The 22,598-nt window shown below is 35.9% G+C and overlaps 1 protein-coding gene across 8 annotated transcripts in view; it reads left to right on the forward strand.

Moving 5' to 3' along the window:
• Nucleotides 1-22,598, forward strand: part of DNM3 (dynamin 3) — a 569,456-nt gene that overhangs the window by 455,403 nt on the left and 91,455 nt on the right. For all 8 annotated transcript variants that reach the window (XM_025878034.2, XM_073900029.1, XM_073900023.1 and 5 more), the window contains one exon: nt 9,289-9,400. In XM_025878034.2, the coding sequence (XP_025733819.1) occupies nt 9,289-9,400 (112 nt within the window). The remainder of the gene's footprint in view (nt 1-9,288; nt 9,401-22,598) is intronic.

Below are 22,598 nucleotides of genomic sequence, written 5' to 3' on the forward strand. Positions count from 1 at the left end.
AATCTTGAAAAACAAGTTCAGCTGAACTGACTTCAATTTTTTAATAGAATTGAGCAGATATAATATACTTAGACCTTGATACAGTCTTTTGGAATATACGTGAGGGAAAATAGAGGGACATGACTTGATAGTACATATATGATAGATTTATGATTAAGTCTTAAGTCCTACTGTTGATACCCAGTGGGTACCAGTTAATAGAACATGTAACTCTGGTATGGGATCTTTTGAGGTCTGTTTAGTTCTCTAGTATATCTTTGATAATGACGTGGGAATATTATGTTATTACAAATAATACAGATAATGCAAAACAGGAAGAATTGTGAATATGATATTTGCCAGAATCGGAATTCAGAACATCTGAGCAAATTCGGAAATGGGCTAGACTAACTAGATGAAATATAATAATGCTAAATATAAATTTTACTTTGTTTTAAAATAGTACAGGAGAGATCTCATTTTATAGGAGGTCAAGCCCAAAGGATCTAAAGGCAGTAAGAATAATGAATAATAGTAATTTTGTATTTTGCATATTTTACTTGCTTATTTACCTGATGCTGGGCATTCTGCTATAAGCAAGGTGACCTTATTTTATTATCGTTGTAAGCCTGAGATAGATATTGGTATTATCCCCATTTTATAGATGAGTAAACTGAAATTCAGAGAGGTTTTCTTACCCAATGTCCTATAAGATAATAAATGGAACAGTCTGGATTTCAACAGGTGTTGTTCATGGTCTTTATTCTACTACCTGTTACTTCCTTACATTAGTAAAAGTTTACTGTTTAAAAAGTAGGCAAAAATTTCACCAAATTTCTTCCTTGCATCTGGTTAATATTGCCTCTGGGGATTTGTGATCAGTTGCTGGGATGTCATTTTCAGAAAATCCTTTTAAAGTAGAGCAAATCCACGGAAGGGTAAGAAGGATGTTATCTAGAATCATCTTCATATGAGAAACGTTTGAAAAAATTGGCTTGGAGACTTACAAGACTTGAGGGACAGATAATGTCTGATCTCAGATATTTATTTATTTATTTATTTATTTATTTATTTATTTATTTAATTTTTTATTATGTTATGTTAATCACCATACATTACATCATTAGTTTTTGATGTAGTGTTCCATGATTCGTTGTTTGCGTATAACACCCAGTGCTCCATGCAGAATGTGCCCTCTTTAATACCCATCACCAGGCTAACCCATCCCTCCACCCCCCCTCCCCTCTAGAACCCTCAGTTTGTTTCTCAGAGTCCATAGTCTCTCTGATCCCAGATATTTAAAGAGCTGTCATAGGTAAACAAGTTAGACTTCACATTTTTAATACCTAAAGATATTCTTATGACATGTGAATGAAAAATACATCTAATCAAAACACAGACTCATCATGTGGTCATGTTCTCTTCAGTGTAGCACTTAAAAACCTTTTACCTATGGGATAAAATTTCTCATGCTCATTTTTAATGTTGAGGTAACTTTTATTTTTCAAACTATAAAACACGTAGTTGAGCTTGATTTCATAGTGAAATCATTCAGAAGCTCATATCTGCATGATTGCAGTTGAAATAGACTAAACAAAAAAATTCAGTCAGTACAAATTGCTGTGGGTTATCTATACAACTACAGCATGTGGTGAGAACCTGGAAGCTACATCCACAGAATTTATGAGACTTCCAGTAAATCAGCTCAGTTCAGTGTTTTAGACCTGTATCCAACTCTTCTTGGATGTCTAGACACAGCCTAAGATGAGGCTTCAAAAATGGGTAAAAACGAAGCAGCCAAAGCCACCAGAAGCCTTTGACCCTCTTCTAATGTTTCAACCAGATAATTATTTTCCCTCTCAAGAATTTGGCTATCCTTTGAGGGGGAAAAAAAAAATCAAGATTTTCCATGTGAAGAGCCCCTGAAAGAAAATACTCTGGAGAAAGGTCAGTGAGAATGGGCCAAAGCCGAATTCTTCAGATCTGCTTGGAGAATGTGGAAAGTCTGTACCCTCGCTACTTTTCATGCTTTCCAGCTGGCCAAGAACTCCTCTGGCATTTGTCCAGCTTTGCCTTCCCCATACCTTTTACATCTTAAAGGGACTCATACTGTGCACTAGAAATGCCTCAAATGGAAACTTAAATGGTAGCTAAAAGCTATGGTAGAGGTAATTAGATAATTAAAAGCTGATGAGTTTTGATTTCTATCAAGATAATCTATTACCCTTTCTGCTCTGTAGCAAAGATATGACCTTTCAAATTTGACAACAATAAACTTTCCTACTTGGAGAACATATTTCCTTTAAATATGTCCCACTTTTAATTAAAAGTACTTATTTAGCTTGTTGTGGTTTGTCTTTTCAGACTTTTTTTATCTTAGATTTTCTGTGGAAAATTAAGGATTCTATCAAAAATAAAAATAGTTGGTTTTAAAAATAAACACAGTTCAAGTTCATTCCATAGTTCTTTTGTTCGTTCATTTGTTCATTCATTCATTTGCTCCATTCGACAAATATTTGTTTTGTGGAGGCCATATCCCAAGGACTGTGGTAGGCCCACACTGCACCGTTCATTTGCTATGTGATGTTGGGAGTCACTTGATCTCTCTAAAATCTCAGTTTTCCCAATGTAAAACAGCTCTGCTACCAACTTTGCAGGGTCGCTAATGATTATATGAGATGATTTCTCTTTTAAGATGGTGGAAAATTAGAAGCTTCTTTTACCCTACTCCATCTGTTGCTATATCCAAAAGATCACATACAACAGAGATGGAAAGTCTTACAAGCACTAGAAAGTAACAATGTTAATCAACTATTTGCAAAACTCATGGAGTGAACTGTATTGAAATTTTATGAGTGGCCACTGCATGCTTTACCCTGATTAAGAAAAATGAAGCTAAATAGGAAGACAACAAGAAGAAACTTCTATATTTCCTCACTGAATCAATGCAAGAAATGTGGATACTTGTGCCAACCAGAAATCCAGATAGCCAGCTCTACTTTGAAGCCAATTCAAAAAATGAATCCAAGTAAGAATTTACTGATGGGAAAATCCAGATAGAAAATACCTGATGATAAGTATTTATTCAAGTAAAACATACAGAGTTCCATTTAAATAATTGCTTGCAAGTGTAACAGAATTGCATACTAAACTAAAAAGAAGTGGACTCTTAAAGAGATGTGAAAACAATAATTCAGAAATAATATTATAGGTCAGTATTTCTAGACAGATTAGCAAATGTGTGAGATAAAGTGGCAAAAAGTAAATGCTTTTAAATTCCTTAAGAAGTCAGGAATTATTGTTTTATTTCTGGTTTCATATATACGAAATGAATTCAGGGATGATTTGGAAAACTTAAAGATAATTCTCTTAAAAAATAATCATTTACCTGTAGAACTGAAAAACACCAAAAAATATAGAAGTCAAAAAGATAGTTCTTTTATCAACATATGCAAGGAAACAGTAGGGAGCATTAAAAAAAAAAGCTTATGTCAAAATGACAAAACTAAAACCAAGCTATACAGCTATGGCAAGAAATAAACATGATTCAGACTTTCCTAATCATGGGCAGTACTTTTCAGATTGGGATGAAAAATAAAACCCAGCTATATTGTTGGCATTTACAACCAATATGTCTTTTTAAAAAGTAAAACAAATAGATAAAAGTAAAAAAGTAAAAGAAGAGACAAAGCTGTGTCAAGCTAATGTAAATAAAAAGTGAGAAATCATTCTAATAATACACAAAAAAAGTCTTAATGAAATCAGAACAAAGAATATCACTTCTATAAACATGTTAAATGCTCACTTCTTTAGCAAAAATATTAAAGCTTTGATGGAAAATCATTTTTAAATTATAAAATTTACACAGGTATTTTAAAGATGATAGTCAATATTTTTATGGGTGTGATGATATTCATTATTCAGTAAATATTTATTGAATACCTACTAGCACTAGTCACTTTGTATGACCTAAGAATATAGCCTAATCAAAACACTATCAAATATACCTTTCCATTTATGAAGATCTTGTTTCATGTTATTCAATAAGATTTTATCATTTTCTCAATTAAAAAAATTTATCCTATGTATTTTGTAGGCTTTCTCCTAATATGAATGGAACATTTTCCTATATCTAAGTTATTAGAAGTATAGCCTAGTAATGTTTTGTAAAAGCCACTGGATTTTGAGTTAATTTTGGTAACATATTTTTTAGGGTATTATTAGTTTCCTCTGGGTTCTTAGTTTTGCCATAGGATTGCTTATAATATTTGATTTTAAATTTTTTCCATCTTCTCTATATTTGTGGTTATGTATCCTAAGCTTTCTCATTTGTGGTCTTGTATACTTTTGTTTTCTCCCTTAATTAGTATTATATTGTCTAATTCTAAAGGGAAAAATTATTTGTGGATGTCTTTATTATCCTTTATGTTATTTTTATATTTCTTATTTTATTAATTTTGTTTTTAATCTATGTTAATTCCTTCTTCTTGGCTTGTTTTTTTTTTATCATAGTTTTATAATCCCTGTAGATGAACATTGACCAATTTTTCTCCTTTCTGTAAATAATAAACATATTTAAGGCCATAAATTTTCCTACAGTCTTTGCTGTGTTCCATTGGTTGGATATGGTGTGTTTATATTTTTTATTGTTTTCTAAATAGTTTGTAATTTTTATTTTTTTTTCTGTAATACAAGGGTTATCTAAGAATATATTTAAGGGGTTTTTGGTCTCTTTTTTTAGAAATTTATTTTTTTCTTTCTTTTTTTTGATTTGTGATTAAAGAATATGATCTATATAATCTTTTTTAAGTTTCTTAAGGCTGGTATTGTGTATGTGTATAGGTGTAAGACTGATTTTTGTAAATGTTTTGTGGATAATGAAAAATCTTTATCTTCTATTTGCTAACTTACTTTTGTCCACTATTTTTGTCCAATTTGAAAAGTCATATTAAATTTTTTCTATTATTATATTTTAACTGATTACATACATATAATTATTACAAGTTCTTGCAATTTTAGTAGCATTTGCTTTCTTTCCTTCCCTACCATGTAATTGGTACAGTTTTATGAGTATTTTCCAATCTTCACAAATTATACTTTATACCATTGTATAATATTTCTCTTTATTCTATTTAGGGCTTTTAAACTGTTTATCTTGTTCAGTACTTTTAAATTCTATCTCGTCTATTATTAATATTACCATTCTTGAATTTATATTCTTTGTTTTGTGCTTGTGTGATTTCTCTTTGCCTGTTCCTTTATTTTTCCAAATAATATGTAACTTTTTTAAACCTAAATTAACTGACTAGCTGAGAGAATTCAGTCCACTGTCATTAATTTCATGATTAACATACATAAATTTATTCCTGCCATCTTATTAAAATTTATTTTGTTCCTTCTTTTTATTTTTCTTCTTATTTTTTTACTTGGCCAAAGGCTATTAATTTCTCCTTTTTCTTCTTTTTCAATTTGAGAGTTCTACTGTACATTTAATTTCATTAACATTTTCATTCATCACCAGTACACAGCCCTATCATTCCATGAGACAAATTATCAAATATTTCTCCCCCAAACCCTTTCTTCTTCTGCTTCTCCCCATGCCCACTTCTCCTAAAGGTGAGACCTCTGGGATCCCTTTGCTGCCCCATTGTCTGCCCCTGCACCCATCAGAGAAGACCTGGGGAGCATTTTTATTTCCTCCTACCCTTCCCCAACTTTTAGACTGTTTGAATAGTGTGTCTCTTTTACTGTAAGAGTCTTTCTTTAGCCCTTATATTGCATATTCTTAGATGGTCTATCATTATTTATTTTGATTTAACTCTGTGGATGTTGCAAGTTCTGTTGCTCACCACTGTTTTTTTCCTCTTAATCTTTCCTCACCTTGAACATGCTCCGCAGATTCATCTGGTGCTGTTGTAATCTCCTCCCTGCTTAGGCACTCCCTCAGGTCAGGGGTGTGGTGGTATCCCAGCTGGATATGGGTCTCTGCAGTCCTCTTAAGAGTCCATGAATGTTACTTCATTGCCTTCTACCTTTTGAATGTTCAGTCCAGGGCCAGTCTCATTCTTTCTCCTTTCTAAGCAACTTGCTATCTCTTGCTATCTCTTTACAGAAGACTCTTAAATGTTTTCTTTATTTCAGAGCTCAAGAATTGTATAAATGAATGTCTACATGGTATCTTTTCTCATCAAGTACACATGACATAGCATGTAAAATGTATAGACTCAGATCTTTTTAAAAATCAGAATAAGATCCTTTTTTAAAAAGTAGTTTTTTTTTTTAAGATTTTTAATTTATTTTTTTGACAGAGATAGAGACAGTGAGAGAGGGAACACAAGCAGGGGGAGTGGGAGAGGGAGAAGCAGGCTTCCCTGCTGAGCAAGGAGCCCGATGTGGGACTCGATCCCAGGACCCTGGGATCATGACCTGAGCTGAAGACAGACCCTAAATGACTGAGCCACCCAGGCGCCCAGTAGTTTCTTTTTTATAATTACTTTTCTCCCCCCACCTTCCTTTTCCTTTTCTGAAACTCCTATTATTTACAGGTTAGATGTTCTTTCCTCCACACTTTCATAACTTCTCTATCCTTGTATTTTTAAAAATTCTCCCACTAGATCTTGAAAACTACTAATTCTAGGCTCAACATTCATCATCCTTTCCTTCAACTTATCTAGTAAATATTTTGACTTAAAAATCTTATTTTTTCGTTTCAGGAAGTTTTTCTTAATGTTTTACTTGTACCTCTTCAAATACTATTCTTCTGCTTCCCCCAACAGTTCTTTATTGATAAGCTGTTCTGATTGCTCTCTTCATTCTTGCTTTCTCTGGCTATGAGACCTCCTATTAGATGTCCTTTTATTTTCCTTTGTTCATTGTAGCATAGGTCCAGCTGCTGGACACTTTAAGTGGACTGGTCCTGTGAGGGCGGGAAGGCACAGACATCTCCATCATCACAGGCCCAAAATAGGCAAGTTGCCATTTACTTATTGAGGCACCAGGAGGGAGCCTTTCTTTTGCATTAGGGTAGAGAAGACTCAGCACCCCCCCATACTTCCTTACAGCCAGAGGATCAGGCACACCCAGGAGTCCTGTGATCATTGGTAGGCTGTCGCCCTACCAAGGTCTGCTACATGCTGGTCCTTGCCTTTGAGTTTTCCTGCTGTGGTCCCAAAGCTCTGTTCAGCCCAGAGCAAGAAACTCTCTAGCTCACATCCTCTACCCAAGTACCAGTCCCAAAGTTGGCTTGACTCAAGAAAAGAAGATGTGTTTGACCTGAGTTAGAAGTGGAGAGGAAGCAGAGCACAATTAAGTCATCATCTTCCCCAAATCCCCTGGGGGATATAATGATAAGCATAAAAATGACATATTCCCTGTCCTAATGTTGCTTGTGGGCTAGTTGGAAAGATAGACAATAGCTAAGTAAGTAAGCAAGTAAATAAATAAATAAATAAGAAATAAAAAAGAAAAAGAAACCCACACATAATTCTGAATTCACAACTGTGATTAGTGCTATGAAGGAAAGGTAAATAGAAATATGATCTAAGATTCCAAGAAAGAGTAGGCATTAATTGTGCAATGAGGGAAGAAGAAAAGAGCTACAGGCAGAGACCTTTGAGAGTAGGCATGGCACATTTCAGGAGGCAGAAGAAGAGCAGCATGCCTGGAGCCAAAAAAGCGAGGGAAAGTAGAATGTGAAAAGAAGCTGGAGAGGAAGGTAACAGTTACGGGCCGGACTACACAGAGTTTTAAAGACCATGGTAGACAGTGTAGTCTTTCCCTAAAAGCAGGTGGCTATTAGAGTGTTTGTCTCCATGGGTAAAAATATCTGATTCACATTTCAGGAGATCCTGAGGATTCCGTGTGGAGAGCAAATTTAAAGGAACCATGTGATGCGGGGAGACCCATGAGGAGGGCACAGTGAGGTTTCAGGGAGGGTGACAGTGTGATCAGGAAGTGCACTTTTAGGTGCTCAGATGAAAGCGGGTATGACAGTGGAAGGTAGGGAAGGGCAAGCCAAAATCACCGATTCAGTTGTTCATGTCAGGGTGGCTTTGAGATAGTCAAGTGGAGAAGTCAGTGAACACTGTGAATCTGGGGCAGTCCTGGGCAAGAGTTACAAATTTGTGAGCCTTCTGAGTTTAGGTGTAAACTAAGGCTCTTGGGCATGAATGAGAACACCCTGGAAGAGAATAAGAAGAGAAAAAGACTATAATTTCTGGTATTCTGCTAGTATCCGTCTAAATCTTTTCTGGAAGGGTGATTGGTAATGCGTATCAGCGTCTTAAAAAATGACTGTAAGTTTGATCCTATGATTCTATTTATAGGAATCTATCCTCAGAAAATAAGAGGAGTAAGTGTGAAAGGCTTATGGATAAAAATACTCACTTAAGCATTATTTCTGATTATAAAAATAAAGGAAATAACCTAATTATCTAATATCTGGAAGAGGTTAAATTATCATACATTTATATTAATGAATATCATGCCAATCTAATTTGATGTTTATGAAGATGTAATGGCCTAAGTAAATGAGCATAATATCATAGTAAGTAAAAAAAGGACTCAAAGTTGACAGAGAGAGAAGGGGGCTGGGGAGACCTCAACTGTGTAAAAGATGGATAGAACAAGAGTATAAAGAAATAAGTTTATCTGTAAACCATGGAAAGTGGATGATTGTCACCATTTTTATTCTTTTATCTAGTTTCCAAATCTTTCTAAATGGGCATGTATTACATCTTATGTATTATTTTATTGTTAGGAAAAGAAATAAAATTACAGTATTGTCCCAGTTGTCAATATGCCCTTATTGGCATTTCACTCTGTTGAATACTGGTTAATGTTTTTTTCTTTTCACGGTATCAATGAGCATTTCTGTTTTAATTTAGGATAGTATTTTAAGTTTGTAAGATTATTGCCATACCTTTTAAAGTTTTATAAGCCATTTAGGCTTATAAAATGGTCTCAGAAAATTGATTAATTACTAGGCAGCAGCAGATCCATTCCCCTGGCACCACTCTGACTTGGCACCCAGTGTATCATCCTGAGAGCATTTCTCTTTCCTTCCTTTCTTATTGCTTAGCAGTACAAGTGGCTCTGAATTCTTTAATGTGAAGTTTTAAAAAGATTATATAATAAATATAGGAATTTACCAGTTATTTTAAATACAATGAATTGTTTTTGTTTTCCTCCAGTGACTGTCCGAGAATTATCCATTTGGACTGTCATTTGCGTCATCATTGTCTGCAGTGATATAAAATCATTTTGAATTTGGTTCCAGACTAAAAGCATGATTTTTTTTTTTAATTCCAGGAATGTATACAAAGACTATCGCTTCCTTGAGCTGGCATGTGACTCACAGGAGGATGTAGACAGCTGGAAGGCATCTCTGCTAAGAGCTGGGGTTTATCCTGATAAGTCTTTAGTAAGTTGGATATATCTCTTATCTTATAATTATTAACCATACTTGAAAAGACATAATTCTATATGCCATATAATGGAGAAACTAGTTCTCTTTTGATTTAATTAGTTTGGAACAGTTCTAAGTAATACTTCGCTCATATTTCTTTTTCTCCATTAGTTTCTAGAAGTTTATCAGTCTATTTGTTGGAGAAAATGCCCTACTCTGCCATAAAGCATAATATATGTAATCTCAGACCAAGAGAGAATTTCTTTGTTTTGATTTAAAATTTTATTTTCCTTTATGTGGTATTTCACAGTTGTCCTAGTATTCATACAGCTGTTTAGAACATTCTTCATATAGTCATAGTATATATATCATGTCATCACACTATTTCATATCCTTAAAAATGTACTTATTTTTATAAAAATCTACCTCCTTTCATTATGTCTGTAGTACCTGAATCCAAAATTACATCTGTATTCAAATTCTGGTTAATGTCATTTGGAGTGTGAAAGAAGAAAAACGTTATATTGCCGTTCCTACTTATCTTTATAAATATACTTCAAGTGTTTGAGGTCACTTCTCGCATTCAGGTTAATAAACAGAACTTCTGTTTGTGTTCTTTGGAAAATGTCTGGATTTAAATTTCAGGGGTCCCACCCAACATGTACACACACCGTTCGACAGATGCCACCAATGAGTGCCTCTTGCTGCTTACCTCCTGTCCCCTTAAGATGTTCTGTCCAGGTGTCTCCTCAGAACGCAAGTGCTGAGACTGAGCCTTGGGGATTTGGTCCAGCTTGACCCTTGTGGTGCTTACTTGGCTCTAGATTGGTTTATAGGACTGATCATGCACAAGTCAGGTCATTTCTAGGCTCCCAGTAGGAAGAGTCTTCTCAAGAGAAAGTCTGAAATATGGGTGCAGGGTGGGGGACCACTGAAGCATCTCTGGAGGAACTTTAGTCTTGACCCCATCCCTGAGGTTGCACTGGAATTTAACAGAGTTCCAGAGGTAAAGGATTAGGGATTTGTGCCAAAAAGTTCTTCTCATTGCTGTTATTTTAGCTCCTACATAGACCTCTTAACTCCATCCCAACCTACCCTTGCCTGGCCAGCACCTAAAACAACGAACCCCCCACAACATACCCTGTGCCCTCCAAATGAGGTGAAACAAGACCCTTTCCTGGTGTTAACCAAGCACAGAGGTATCTGTATGATTTCCATACTTGTCCAAATTTTATCATTTGTGTACATATATATTTACATAGCTATATACCACTCCAAAAATTGCACATGAGAAAATCACTTAAAAACTAAGAGTACCACTTACACTTTTGTTATTAATTCTAATCATTTATTAGTCTTCCCTCTCCATTGATGGTAGTGTGTTTAGTTTCCCAGACATTCTATATTAAAAATGTACATATGTTTAATTTTTTTATTCATTCAGTCCACAAAAGCCTGTGGAGCACACACTTTTTGCCAGGCGCCGTTCTAAGCCCTAGTGCCACAGAGGTGAGCAATAAGGTCCCATCCCCAAGGAACAGACATTAAACAAGTGAACAAATAACTCTCTAATTATGTAGTGTGATTTTATGGGAGTGATACAGTCTATAAAAAATAAAGAAAATTAAAGGGACGGACAATCACAGAGGGGCAGGTAAGCTTTCTTTTAGTGAAGGTGATGAGGGAAAGCCCCTTTGAAGAGTTGCCACTTGAGTAGGCTCCTGAAGGAAGGGAAGGAGAAAATGAAATGAGGGGAAGAATATTTGTGGAGAGGACTAACAAGTGCAAAGCCAGCTCAGTGCCTCAGAAGAGCAACAAAAAAATCAGTGAGTCTGGAACACAATGAGGGAGGACAAAAATATTTGATAGTTTCCAAGAGGGTAGTCAGGGCAGATTATATTGGTCTTGAAGGATGTGGTGAGCATTTGAGTTTTAAGTGAGATGGGAAGCCATTAAAGGGTTTCCAGCCAGTTAGTGACATGATGAGATGGACATTTTCTAAAAGATTATATGGCAGGGATTACAGGAAGCTGTGCAGCAAGTGTGTTCAAGCAGAGGTTTTAGTGCCAAACTCCCGAGACCAAAATTCCAGAAGTTCACACGTAAGCTGTGAGATGTCTAGCCTTTTTATGTTTCAAAATTCCTATTTCTAAAATGGGAATAACAGGAGTCCCCTATAGTTTGGTTGACAGGATTAAGTGAGAGAATGCAGGGAAAGCATAAATGGGGTGGGCACAAGTGAGCACTCTATTTATAATGATGATGATGATGATGATGATGATAAGTATCATTTTCGTCACAGACTGCTTTAACAAGTAGATGAGAGCTAAAACAATGTGGATATTATAATGTAGCCCAATGAGACCATAAATACTTTATGCTATTTTCTATTTCCAAATAATGCTTGGTTGTATAGAATGTTTGTGTGTGGATGTATGTCTTCCTACCATGCAAGTGTAAAGTTTGTGAAGATTTTTTTTCATTCATGCTTTTGTCAGACTTATTTTAAATGCTCTAGACAAGTTTGCTATTTAAAGGAATTATGTAAATACATCTCTTGTGAGGGAAAACTGTCTTGGAAAAGCAAAATTACCTTCTTATCTCTGGTGAATCCAAATGTATAAATTTGGATTTTCATGTTTCCATAGCTTTGCACAAAGAAAACAGTCAATGAAATATTTACATTTTTGATCAGAATACTCAATTTTAAGCAAATCTAGAGTTGTCCTACACAATCTGTTTGATTCTTTTCACATCATTTTTGCTTATGGTACACTTTTGGTACAGTTGCTTGGAAGGTCGAGACAAAAGGGTTTTTTACTATATGCCAAAGACATGACAGGAAATTAAACTTGGCAGCATGCCATGAACATTGCTTTTCTCAGTTTTCATCATAAACAATATTTGCATTTCTTATGCACCGTGTAGTTCTGGAGGTTATATTACACAATTGCTTGACTTTCAGATGTTTAAGTGGCAGCTAACTACCGAAAGCAATCTAAGTAGAATGCTTGTGTAAACATTCATTTTGTGAGCATGCTTAGATTTGGGGGAATGGATACTTTTAGGTACAGTTATTCCTAATTTAGAAAGAGTTGATGAAAAAGTCAGATTAACCTAATAACAGATGTCTCTCTGTAAGTAAATTTTTAGGACTTCTGGTGTGTCATTTGGGTTTTGTATCAATAAACCACTGAGTTGACAGCAAATCAATCACTGTTCTAAAAATGAAACATTTATTGTCATACATGGACATAAGTCTAGACTCAAGAAGTTCTACTTTCTACACAAAACACCTCTATTTTGACTGGGAAAAAAATCTACAAAGATAGTTTTTTTAAAATTGTGTAATTTTGGCTTCATTTTGGTAAATAGCCATCACCCCCATTTTAGTTTTGGACAAACTTTTTTTTCAACTAAGATTGCCCACTTTTTTATGACATGCTTTTCCCCATCATATTTTTTCTATCATGTCCACATGATGGAATATTTTTATGTCACTCATATCATAGCGTTTGTTCTGCTACCTGGTGTTTTCTATCTCTTAGGTTGTTTCTCTTGGAGTTTTCTATAGATTTTTTTTCTTTCTTTCTCTTCCACCCTCTTCTCTCCCTTCCTTCCCTTCATCACTGTTATGGAAGACTCTAGAAATTCAAATAGAAAAAAGATGCAATTCTTACTTTATAGGAGTTTAACGTCTAGTGGAAGTGAGGGATGCAAATAAATAATTACAATGTGGTAGGAACCACAGTGGATATCTGTATAAAATGCAACAGCCCAACTATATTTCTATGTGGATTTTCTAATTACCTTTAGTCCCTTAATCTTTCTGGATCCAAAGCAAAATGTAGACTTCACATTTGAGCAGTGTAATGTGTGGCCCTAACATGGAAATGAGAAGTCCTGGATCCAGTTTCCCACTATGACACTGCCATACTCCATGAACTTACACATAACCTCTCTGAGCCACAAATTTAACCATCTACCAGTTACCTCATCTTTCTGAGCAGCCACAGTACTTTAAAAATATGTGTAAATCTGAATTTGGATTTAGCAGAATTTTATTTCTTTAACTTCTATTTCCTTTGGCCATTAAATTAAAATTATAACCACTATAAAATTTTATACTGTTAAATAATTGAATTGTTACACAATTTTGAAGTAAAGATTTTTCTAAAGGAATTAATTCATAGTATTTTAGGGGTTTTTTACTGATGAAAAGAGATAAAAAGTGTGTGTGTGTACCAGTATTATAGGCTACAGTTAAAGAACTTTTAAAAGATTATTTTACAGGAAAAAATGTATGTACATGCATCAGTAAGTGTGAATACAAATAAATGTGAATTTCATTAAATATGTAAAGAGTGTGATATAAAAAATGACAGACTTTTCTGGCAGTTTTGTCAGCTAACAGTCTGACTTAAATTTATATAAACATGTTCCAATTCCTTGGAACATTTTGTGTGCAGTGAAATGAGGTAGACTTTAAGTCAGATCTACTCACATTTGAATCCTGACCTTTCTATTTATTGGCTGTGTGGCTCAGGCAACTTACGTTTTTTTTTTTTTTTTAATATTCTTTTTTAAACTCAAAGTAATGCTACCTTACCCTGCGTGATTTTATAGGGTTAAGTGAGAACTATTGCACATGACCTCTAGCTTGGTGCTGCAACTGGGTGAATGTGTTCAATGCCACGTAGCCTTTATTATTTTTTTTAATTTTTTATTGTTATGTTAATCACCATATATTACATCATTAGTTTTTGATGTAGTGTTCCATGATTCATTGTTTGTTCATGACACCCAGTGCTCCATGCAGAATGTGCCCTCTTTAATACCCATCACCAGGCTAACCCATCCCCCTACCCTCCTCCCCTCTAGAACCCTCAGTTTGTTTTTCAGAGTCCATCATCCCTCATCACGTAGCCTTTATTATTAATGAAAATCATTAATGGTCCATGAAACCCTAATTCCCAGTTTAGGAGTTACGTTTTCCTTTGCCAACTACCAGTGACACTTGGGCACATGAGGGAGAATTTCCTTAACTGTTGGCTGAGGAGGGAGAATTGTTTAGGGGGTGTCTTGGGTTGTGCTGCCCTGTGGCCAGGCTGGCTTGGAAGGCTCCGTTCGTCCATCAGGAGTGAGCCCAAGGGGCTGTCTGTCAGGGAAAGTGAGGATTCACAAGCCTGCCCTCCGTTGCTGGCCTATAGACTATCTGAAAGAAGTAGCCTGCAGAATAGTGGGTGCCCTGGAAATAAATTTGGTGCAAATTTAGTTTTGCCTATTTGTTAAGTTACACACCTCAGAATTTCTGAAGAAATTTCCATTGGCTGTAGAGATGGATGGTCTTCCCCTATAGGGTATGAGTTAAGTGATGAAAAATGGCAGTAGGATGTGAAACACCCCAGAACTTACACCTCTGAATTCAAGACTTGCCTGGTCATAGTGAATGCTTTTAGGACCACTTTGGAAGTTGAAACCCCTCTATCAATGAAGTCTTTGGGGACTTCAGAAATTCCCTGTGGATAGACTCCAAAACTGAATGTATCTCTGTGGCAAATAGCAACTGGGGGGTGGGGAGGGCCTCTATATCATTCGAGGGGGGAGAAGAAGAATGCCCAGAGACCTCCATAAATATTTTTTAATATGGGATGACCACTCACATGCATTTATTTATTCAGCCATCTAAAAATACAAGACTGACAGTGCCCACTCTTAGCCCGGCCACACATCACTTTATTCTTAGCTTATTCAGCAGTGCTTCCCACACAATGTCAAGCAGCCACGTGACCAATTCTGAAGAGTTTCATTTTTCTTCAATGGAGGTACTTGCCATGATCTAAACATAAATCGCTGCCACGCAGAGTAGTGGAGGGAATTATAAAACATTTACAGTTCACCATTCATGACTGTTATGCCTCTCTCAGAGTAGACAATTGGGAAATGATTGAAGGAAACAAGAAATGGCAAAGCCGCACCATGTCCTCCACTTGGATGTTTCTCATATTTAAGGATCAAGGCCCCCTACTCTGTGACATCATTGTTGCCACTACAAACAGAACCATCTGCCGTGGAGCAGAGAAGCCAGTCATTCCCTAATGTGCAAAAAATACTTGGTTGAACTCCTGAAACTTATTTGGTAGATCAAAAGCTGCACTGCTGTGGAATTCAATAAACTCCATCTGTTTGAGGTATTTTCAGCAATTCTTTGGAGAACTTCTTTGGAGAACCAGGGTCCTGTTATTCTCTAAAATAGTATTTTACTCCTGATAAAATTCCCTGTGGGGATCTTTATTGCCTTCTTGAATGGTTGGCATATTCCTTACAGAGACTCTTCCCCACCCTTCATTCATTCTCATACCATTATTTATGTCTCACAGAAGCCAGTGATGTTAATGGTGATATCATGGCAACTCCCAATGCCAAGAAGCTTCTCTACACTGTTTTATCAGTGTCTTCAAACTTATGTTATTATTAAATATGATGGCTCTGATGGTCCTTGGATTAGACATTTCCCCAGAGTCACCAATTGGCATTGTTTTTAAGAAGATATCTTCTCCTGTGATTGTTGCCTTGCCCCTCTCCAGAAAATTTCGGTATGTAGTGTTTCTCCCTGCACATCCTCGTTTAAAACTAAACGCCAGATCTCCAGCCCAACCTGTTACTCCACCCTTTGCTCAGCCTCCTCCACAGATGTGCACACTTTCCTAACAGCTCTCCTCAACTCGGCACTGCAGCGAGTAATTCCTTCTGGGCCCCTCGTGAGAAGAGTTCAGATCTGTTCCCGGCCCATATCCCATCACGTCTTCCCCACAGGATCTGACCTTGCAAGGACTCGGGTTGCCCTGGGAGTAATGAATCACCATTTTATTTTTTTAAGCCATATGTGAGTTAAATTGTTTGATATGAATCATACTCTTGCTGCTCCAGTTTGAAACAGGAGAGCCATTTGCCCGCTGCCTGTCGCTGGCTGCTGTGTCTCTATTCAGAGTGTCTCTTGTAGAAATGACTGCATTTCTTGGTGACTAACCTTTCCAGACCCATTTTCTTGAATGTGGACCAGTGTTTACTTTGGCCGCATCCCCACTATACAGCTTTCGCTTCCCATGCCAACCCGAGACAAAACTCATAATTTATGAAGGAGAGGAATGGTACAGATGGAGGTCGTAACTTGGTCTGCTTACCCTGTCTCCCCAGAACCACCCACTCCTTTCCTCTGCTCTCTTTTCCTTTCTTTTTCCACCTTCTTTGAAACCAAGGATGCAGTGTTTGTTTAAAAATGCATTGGCTGATGAAATTTTCCACTGCTTGGCATGTTGGGGGAGGGGTTGTCAGGAAAGGGCAAGCTGACATACTAACTATTTTGCCTTTCATGCTAACAGTTCACTTATTACCAATTCAAACCAGTGCTTTTTGGCCAGGTTCCCATACTCCAAGGATTCCGGGTAGGAAGAAAGGGGGAAATCTCTGCCATAATTTTCTGCTGTTATAAATATATGATTTCATTTAATATAAGTGGATTCTTTGACTTGCCCATCGGCTCTGGGTGCTGTATGTATGTATGGGATGTCAGGGAATAAATTATTTGTTTTGATTTTGCTCTAGCGTGAAAACCTTTAAATAAGTTTATGTTTAACATATTTCTTTTTTTTTTTTTTTTTTCCTTGCGGCTACATGCACAGGGGAACAACAAAGTAAGTTCTTTGTCCTATTGCAGCTCCTCTCTCTCTCTGGCCCCCACTCCCCTGCTGCATGTATCTTGGCAAGAGTGTTTCTGGGCGCATTGAAATGACTGTTGTCTGTGACAGCACACCAATGATCTAGGGCTTGCAAATGCCGGGGAAAACATACATTTGGATTACCCTAACGGCTGCTCCGTTTTGACCTTTTGGAAGGGAAGTGTTAACGTTCTTTAGGGTTGGTTATTGGGTGGTTCGGAGAGGTTGATAATATAAGGAAAGAGGTTGATACTGAGAGCAGATTATGAAGATTTAATAAGGACTCTTCCGCAGAAAGGGTATGACAATCTGATGAAACTCAGTGCAGCGAAGTTTTTGACCAAAAATCAAAGCTCTCATGTTAATGTGCAGTTATAAAAACCCCAAACTGGAGTCTTAAATAGCAGGATGGCTGGCTTTGCTGGTGAAACTGAACTAGATCAGTGCTCTGGCTTTGAAGGTGCCTTAAAATGGATGGAGGAGGGTGGGGTCCACATTTGACTTGGCTTCTGCACCCTGATGTATTCCAGCTGGACGGAAGCGGGAGGGTGTGGGGGATGGAGGAGGAGACTGAATGTGCATGATGGATTTGTGAGACCAGGCAACACACACCAATGGGGAAAATGATCTTAATATTGTTATTGTCATTAGATAAAGGAGCAATTTAGTCATTCATAGGGCTGCTGGCTTGTTTGAATTTAAATTCAATTCTTCCAAAAGATTAGAACTACTTCTCAGTTATATTAGTTCTATAATAGTAGCATAGTTAGGGAAAATGGTCTTAAGTTTAGCAGGGTGATTTGTTTTTCCTTTTTTCTATGGAGAATTATTAGTGTTTCATCCTACCAGGTGGCCCACTTAAAATGGGCCTCATTGAATACAATTAGAATTGAAAAGAATCTGTTCTATAAGGGGCTGCCTGCATATTTAGACCAGCTGGAATTCATCAAAATTGCTATTCATAAGCCATACATATAGAATGTAAAACAAATGTGGGAAATCTTGCAGTTTAATTTGATGGAATGTGCTGTTATAGAATATGTTGAAGTCGTGGTTGGTATTGAAAATGTGTCACTTTATGAATTTATATCTGGATAGAACTGCTTATGACCCAAGTAATAATATTTAATAAAGTTAAAGTACTACAAGAAAAGTACAAGATAGACATTTGTGAAGAAGCAAGGAGGTGAATTCAATCCACTTTTTAAAAACAGCAGGTAGCTTATAAAATTAGTTAGAGATTTCTTATTCAAAGTAAAGGGTAATATTTCTACCTAATACTGCCACTATTAGAAAAAACATGTGGACAAAATATAAAAACTCATATTTTAGTTCTTATGCCATATGATGTATTTCAATTCTTGAGTAGTAAATATGTCTGATCTGGTCATTTACAGTGAGTTTCTGTCTAGAATTTCATGTGCTTCATCTCTTGTTTGTTTGTTAAGTACTATGAGCTAATTGTGAGTGCACTAATAACTAGTCTGTGTATGCTGATGATCAGGGAACCAGCTACTGACATTTTGTGGGGAGTGTAATCCTTAGACTACTTGAAAAGCATTAATGATTTGCCTCTTTCACTAGCGATTCACTGATGACTTACAGGGATTTGTAAAATTCCCAAAAGAAAACACTTCTCTATAGGAGTCATCCATTTATTGTGTCTTGCTTGGTCAAGTTCTTCTGGGCATGTTCAGTTTAATAGAGTTTACTGATTTTCAGATAATTATAATGCAATGAGCAATAAAACCCCAAAAAGCTAAGCTGCTGCTCATAAGAGTACCTCTAGGATGATGCAGAAGATCTTCTAGAGTCTTCAGGCACCAGGAGCCACCATTTTGCATAATGAAAACTTGGTACAATGCTGAGGGGATATCTTCAGGTGCCATAGTGTCAGTTGACAAGTGTTAAAGATGCAAGCACCGATTGTTTGGGTTTTTAATTGAAGAGCGGCCACTTTGGAGGTGTTGGTATTTATTGCCCTTATGCCTTAATTTTTCATTGTTTATGTTATGAATGGTGAAAAAATATAATGCTAATACTTTTAAAATCTGATCATTATATGGACCATGTACTCTGGCACGAAAGAGCCTCCTGAAATCACAAACAGCACATCTGCATGCTATTTTCCTTTAGCTTAGAATTTCAGTATAAATGGAAAACACTGGAATACAAGCTGTGCTGTCTCCAGAGTAAAGATCTGGAGTCTTCAAAAGGAGAATATGAGATTCTTTTTTCCCTCCAATTCTGGAATGCTTGTTCTGAATTGTCCCCAAGGCAACATACCTAAATTGTTGCCTGCCATATACGTGAGCCAGCTGTAAAAGGTGACTCATTTAAGACTCACAATGGCTAATTGTTTATTTAGGGAATGGCATTTTATTATTTATGATATTAACCAGACTCTAAAGAGAATGAAATCTGCTAATTAAAGTTTCTTTAGGTGAGCAGTATGAATGGATTCATCTTCCTACATACATTAAATGCTGTGCAAACACACACACACACACACACACACACACACACACACACACACACCCATACATTATATTCTGAGGTGTATGGAACAAGCCTACTATTCATTTTCTCAGTAACAACTAAGCTGATCTGCTTCAGCCACCTTTAGATTATACTTCGGGTTTGGCATCTAATCCTCTCAACTCCAAGGAAACAAACTTTCATGACAGATGCACATTTAGATTTGTATTCCGGTGGAATGAAACATTCCAGGTTCACATTCCTCTTTGAATAATTGTATGTATTTTGTTATTTTTCCTTAAAAAGCAAGTTTTCCTTTACTGAGGAGATCACAGTTGTTAAAAAAAAAAATTCCTTTCAGGCCCATTACTTATTTTTCCTTTTGAAAATGTTTTTCTGTTGGCATAGTGATACTATAAATTGCTTAGGGTAGAGTCTGTCTCCTCCTTAGAGGGGTTTCCCTGAACCGTGGATTCCAAGTGCATGTCTTCATAAGGAAGACCAGAGTCTAGGACTTCATGAGTCAGTTTGGGGAATGTGAATGAATATATACAGAAATGGGGTATGGTCGGGGGAGGTTGTTTTTGTGCTTTTTCTTAAATTGTGGTACACAAATATAAGAATGTCATTTGCAGAACTGAGGCCTTCAAGTAAAAAGTTATCTCCATGTTTCTTGTCTTAGAAAGAAGACATTTAATTTCCTTATTTAGTTTGATGCCCTCTCTTGGTAGGCATTTCTAGGAATATAATAGACTTCTAATTTTATCTATTTATTAAATAAATATTTATTTTTTGTTAAATATCTTTGATATTAGGCAAATTAAAGGTAGAGAAATACTTGAAATAAGGAATAAAATTCTATAATAAAAGCTCTCAAGTGTCTTAATGATGTTGGTGCAGAAACATAAATGAAAACTAAAAAAAAGAAATCCTGATGAATTCAGAAATGAATGCTTCAAAAAATTTTAAGTTATGGGGAAAAACTACATTTAATCTTTTCTTTTCTGAATATTTTATTGCCTTTGAAAGAAAGATTCAGTCTTCTTAGAGTAAAGGATTCTTATATTTCTTCTGGCAGAAGTATTAAGTTGACCACCTTGATTAGAGAGAAAGAACATTTGAAAAAGAGAAATAGAACTGAAACATGCTAAAACCTTTTTAAAAAAAAACTAGTAAGTTCTGGTTAAGTTAAATGCAAAAATGTAATACATATTGGAGGGCTTTGCTGTTTAAGAAAAGAAAGGAAAGTCAGATTTAAACACTTGTTTTTACATTTAAAAAATACTTTGTCTAGTGATTTCCCAACATATTCAGCAAGACAAGGGGACATGGTTGGCCTCCATTAATGGGAAAAGCAGTTATTACCTAGAGTATTTATTTTGGGGATCCACTGGATTCTAGAAGTCATTTGCAAAGATAGAGTGTGCCAGATCAAATGTCACCAAAATATATCATACTGAAGAACGTAGATGTTAAATGCATGATAATTTGTCTTGTCTCTTATGCCAGGCCTTCAACTCCTAAATTCTTGCCCTTGGTTGAAGGTGAGAGACTACAGATAACACTGAAAACCCATCACCAAAACTGTAAAGAACCAGACAGTACAGTATCATAATGTATATTTCCTTTCTAACATTTAAAATATGTGTAAGTGCAAATCAGAACATTCTAAGCAGTTTAGATATAGTCAGTTCAATTAGGGCTTTTTATTTTCTTTGAATAATGTATATGCTTTCCTTGATTTTCTTAGAGAAGCTTAGAAAATGTATTTCCCTGGGATTTAAGGAGAGTCCATCTGATTTGCTTAATTTATGCATAACCCAATAAGAATATCATTAAAGTGAAAAGAAAGGATGAAAACTTACTGGCCTCAAAGTGTTATTTTAGTTCCATGTGCATATAGAAATGAATTGTCTTGTCTCAATCTTTGCAACACCGATAAACCTTTGGTTCTTTTTTGGCAAACCTATCTTAAAAGACCATTGCCTAATGCTTAGTTTTTGACCCCCCTGACTTTTATCTTAATCAGTTGGAACAAAGGGCATTTCAGTTGGAGGCAGAAAACTTTGAAAGTGAGTTGCAATCTATATTATGTTTGCAAATTTATTAATCTTACCAAATAGACTCTATAAGAAAGCAAGAATTGATCTGTTGCTCAGAAAGCTCACAGTGGGTGATAGAATGGGAACTTCTGAAGGGTTCTTGGGGCTTATTTATATATTTTATTTCCTCTATTGTTTTCAAAATAAGTGACTTCACTCTAGTTAATGAGAAATAATGAGAATAATTTTGTCTTACTTCGTAGTTTTTTTGACATAGTCTCAGTATTATACTTTTTAAAATTTTGATTCCAGTGTAGTTAAAATATAGTCTTATATTAGTTCCATGTGTACAATGTAGTGATTCAATATGGTGATTCAACAATTCCATACATCACCTGGTGCTCATCATAAGTGTGCTCCTTAATCCCTATTATCTGTTGGCTTCCATCTTCTTTTCCCTTGGTTTGCTGTTTTATTTCTTAAATTCCACATGTGAGTGAAATCATATGGTATTTGTCTTTCTTTGACTGGTTTGTTTCACTTAGCATTATACTCTCTAGTCCATCCATGTTGTTGCAAATGGCAAGATCTCATTCTTTATTATGGCTGAATACTATTCCATTGTATATACACCACATCTATATCCATTCATCTATTGATGGACACTTGGGCTGCTTCCATAGTTTCACTATTGTAAATAACCCTGCAATAAACATAGGGGTGCATATATCCCTTCAAATTAGTGGTTTTGTATTCTTTGAGTAAATACCCAGTAGCATGATTACTGGGTAATTCTGTTTTTGATTTTTTGAGGAACCTTCATACTGTTTTGCACAGTTCCTACACCAGTTTGTGTTCCCACCAACTGTGCATGAGGGTTCATTTTTCTCCACATCCTCATCAACACTTGTTTCTTGAGTTTTTGATTTTAGCCATTCTGACAGGTGTGAGGTGATATCTCATTGTGGTTTTGAT

This window comes from Callorhinus ursinus, unplaced genomic scaffold (assembly GCF_003265705.2).
Source record: "Callorhinus ursinus isolate GAN/ISIS: 27379988/994484 unplaced genomic scaffold, GSC_fseal_2.0 scaffold13, whole genome shotgun sequence".
Lineage (NCBI taxonomy): Eukaryota > Metazoa > Chordata > Mammalia > Carnivora > Otariidae > Callorhinus > Callorhinus ursinus.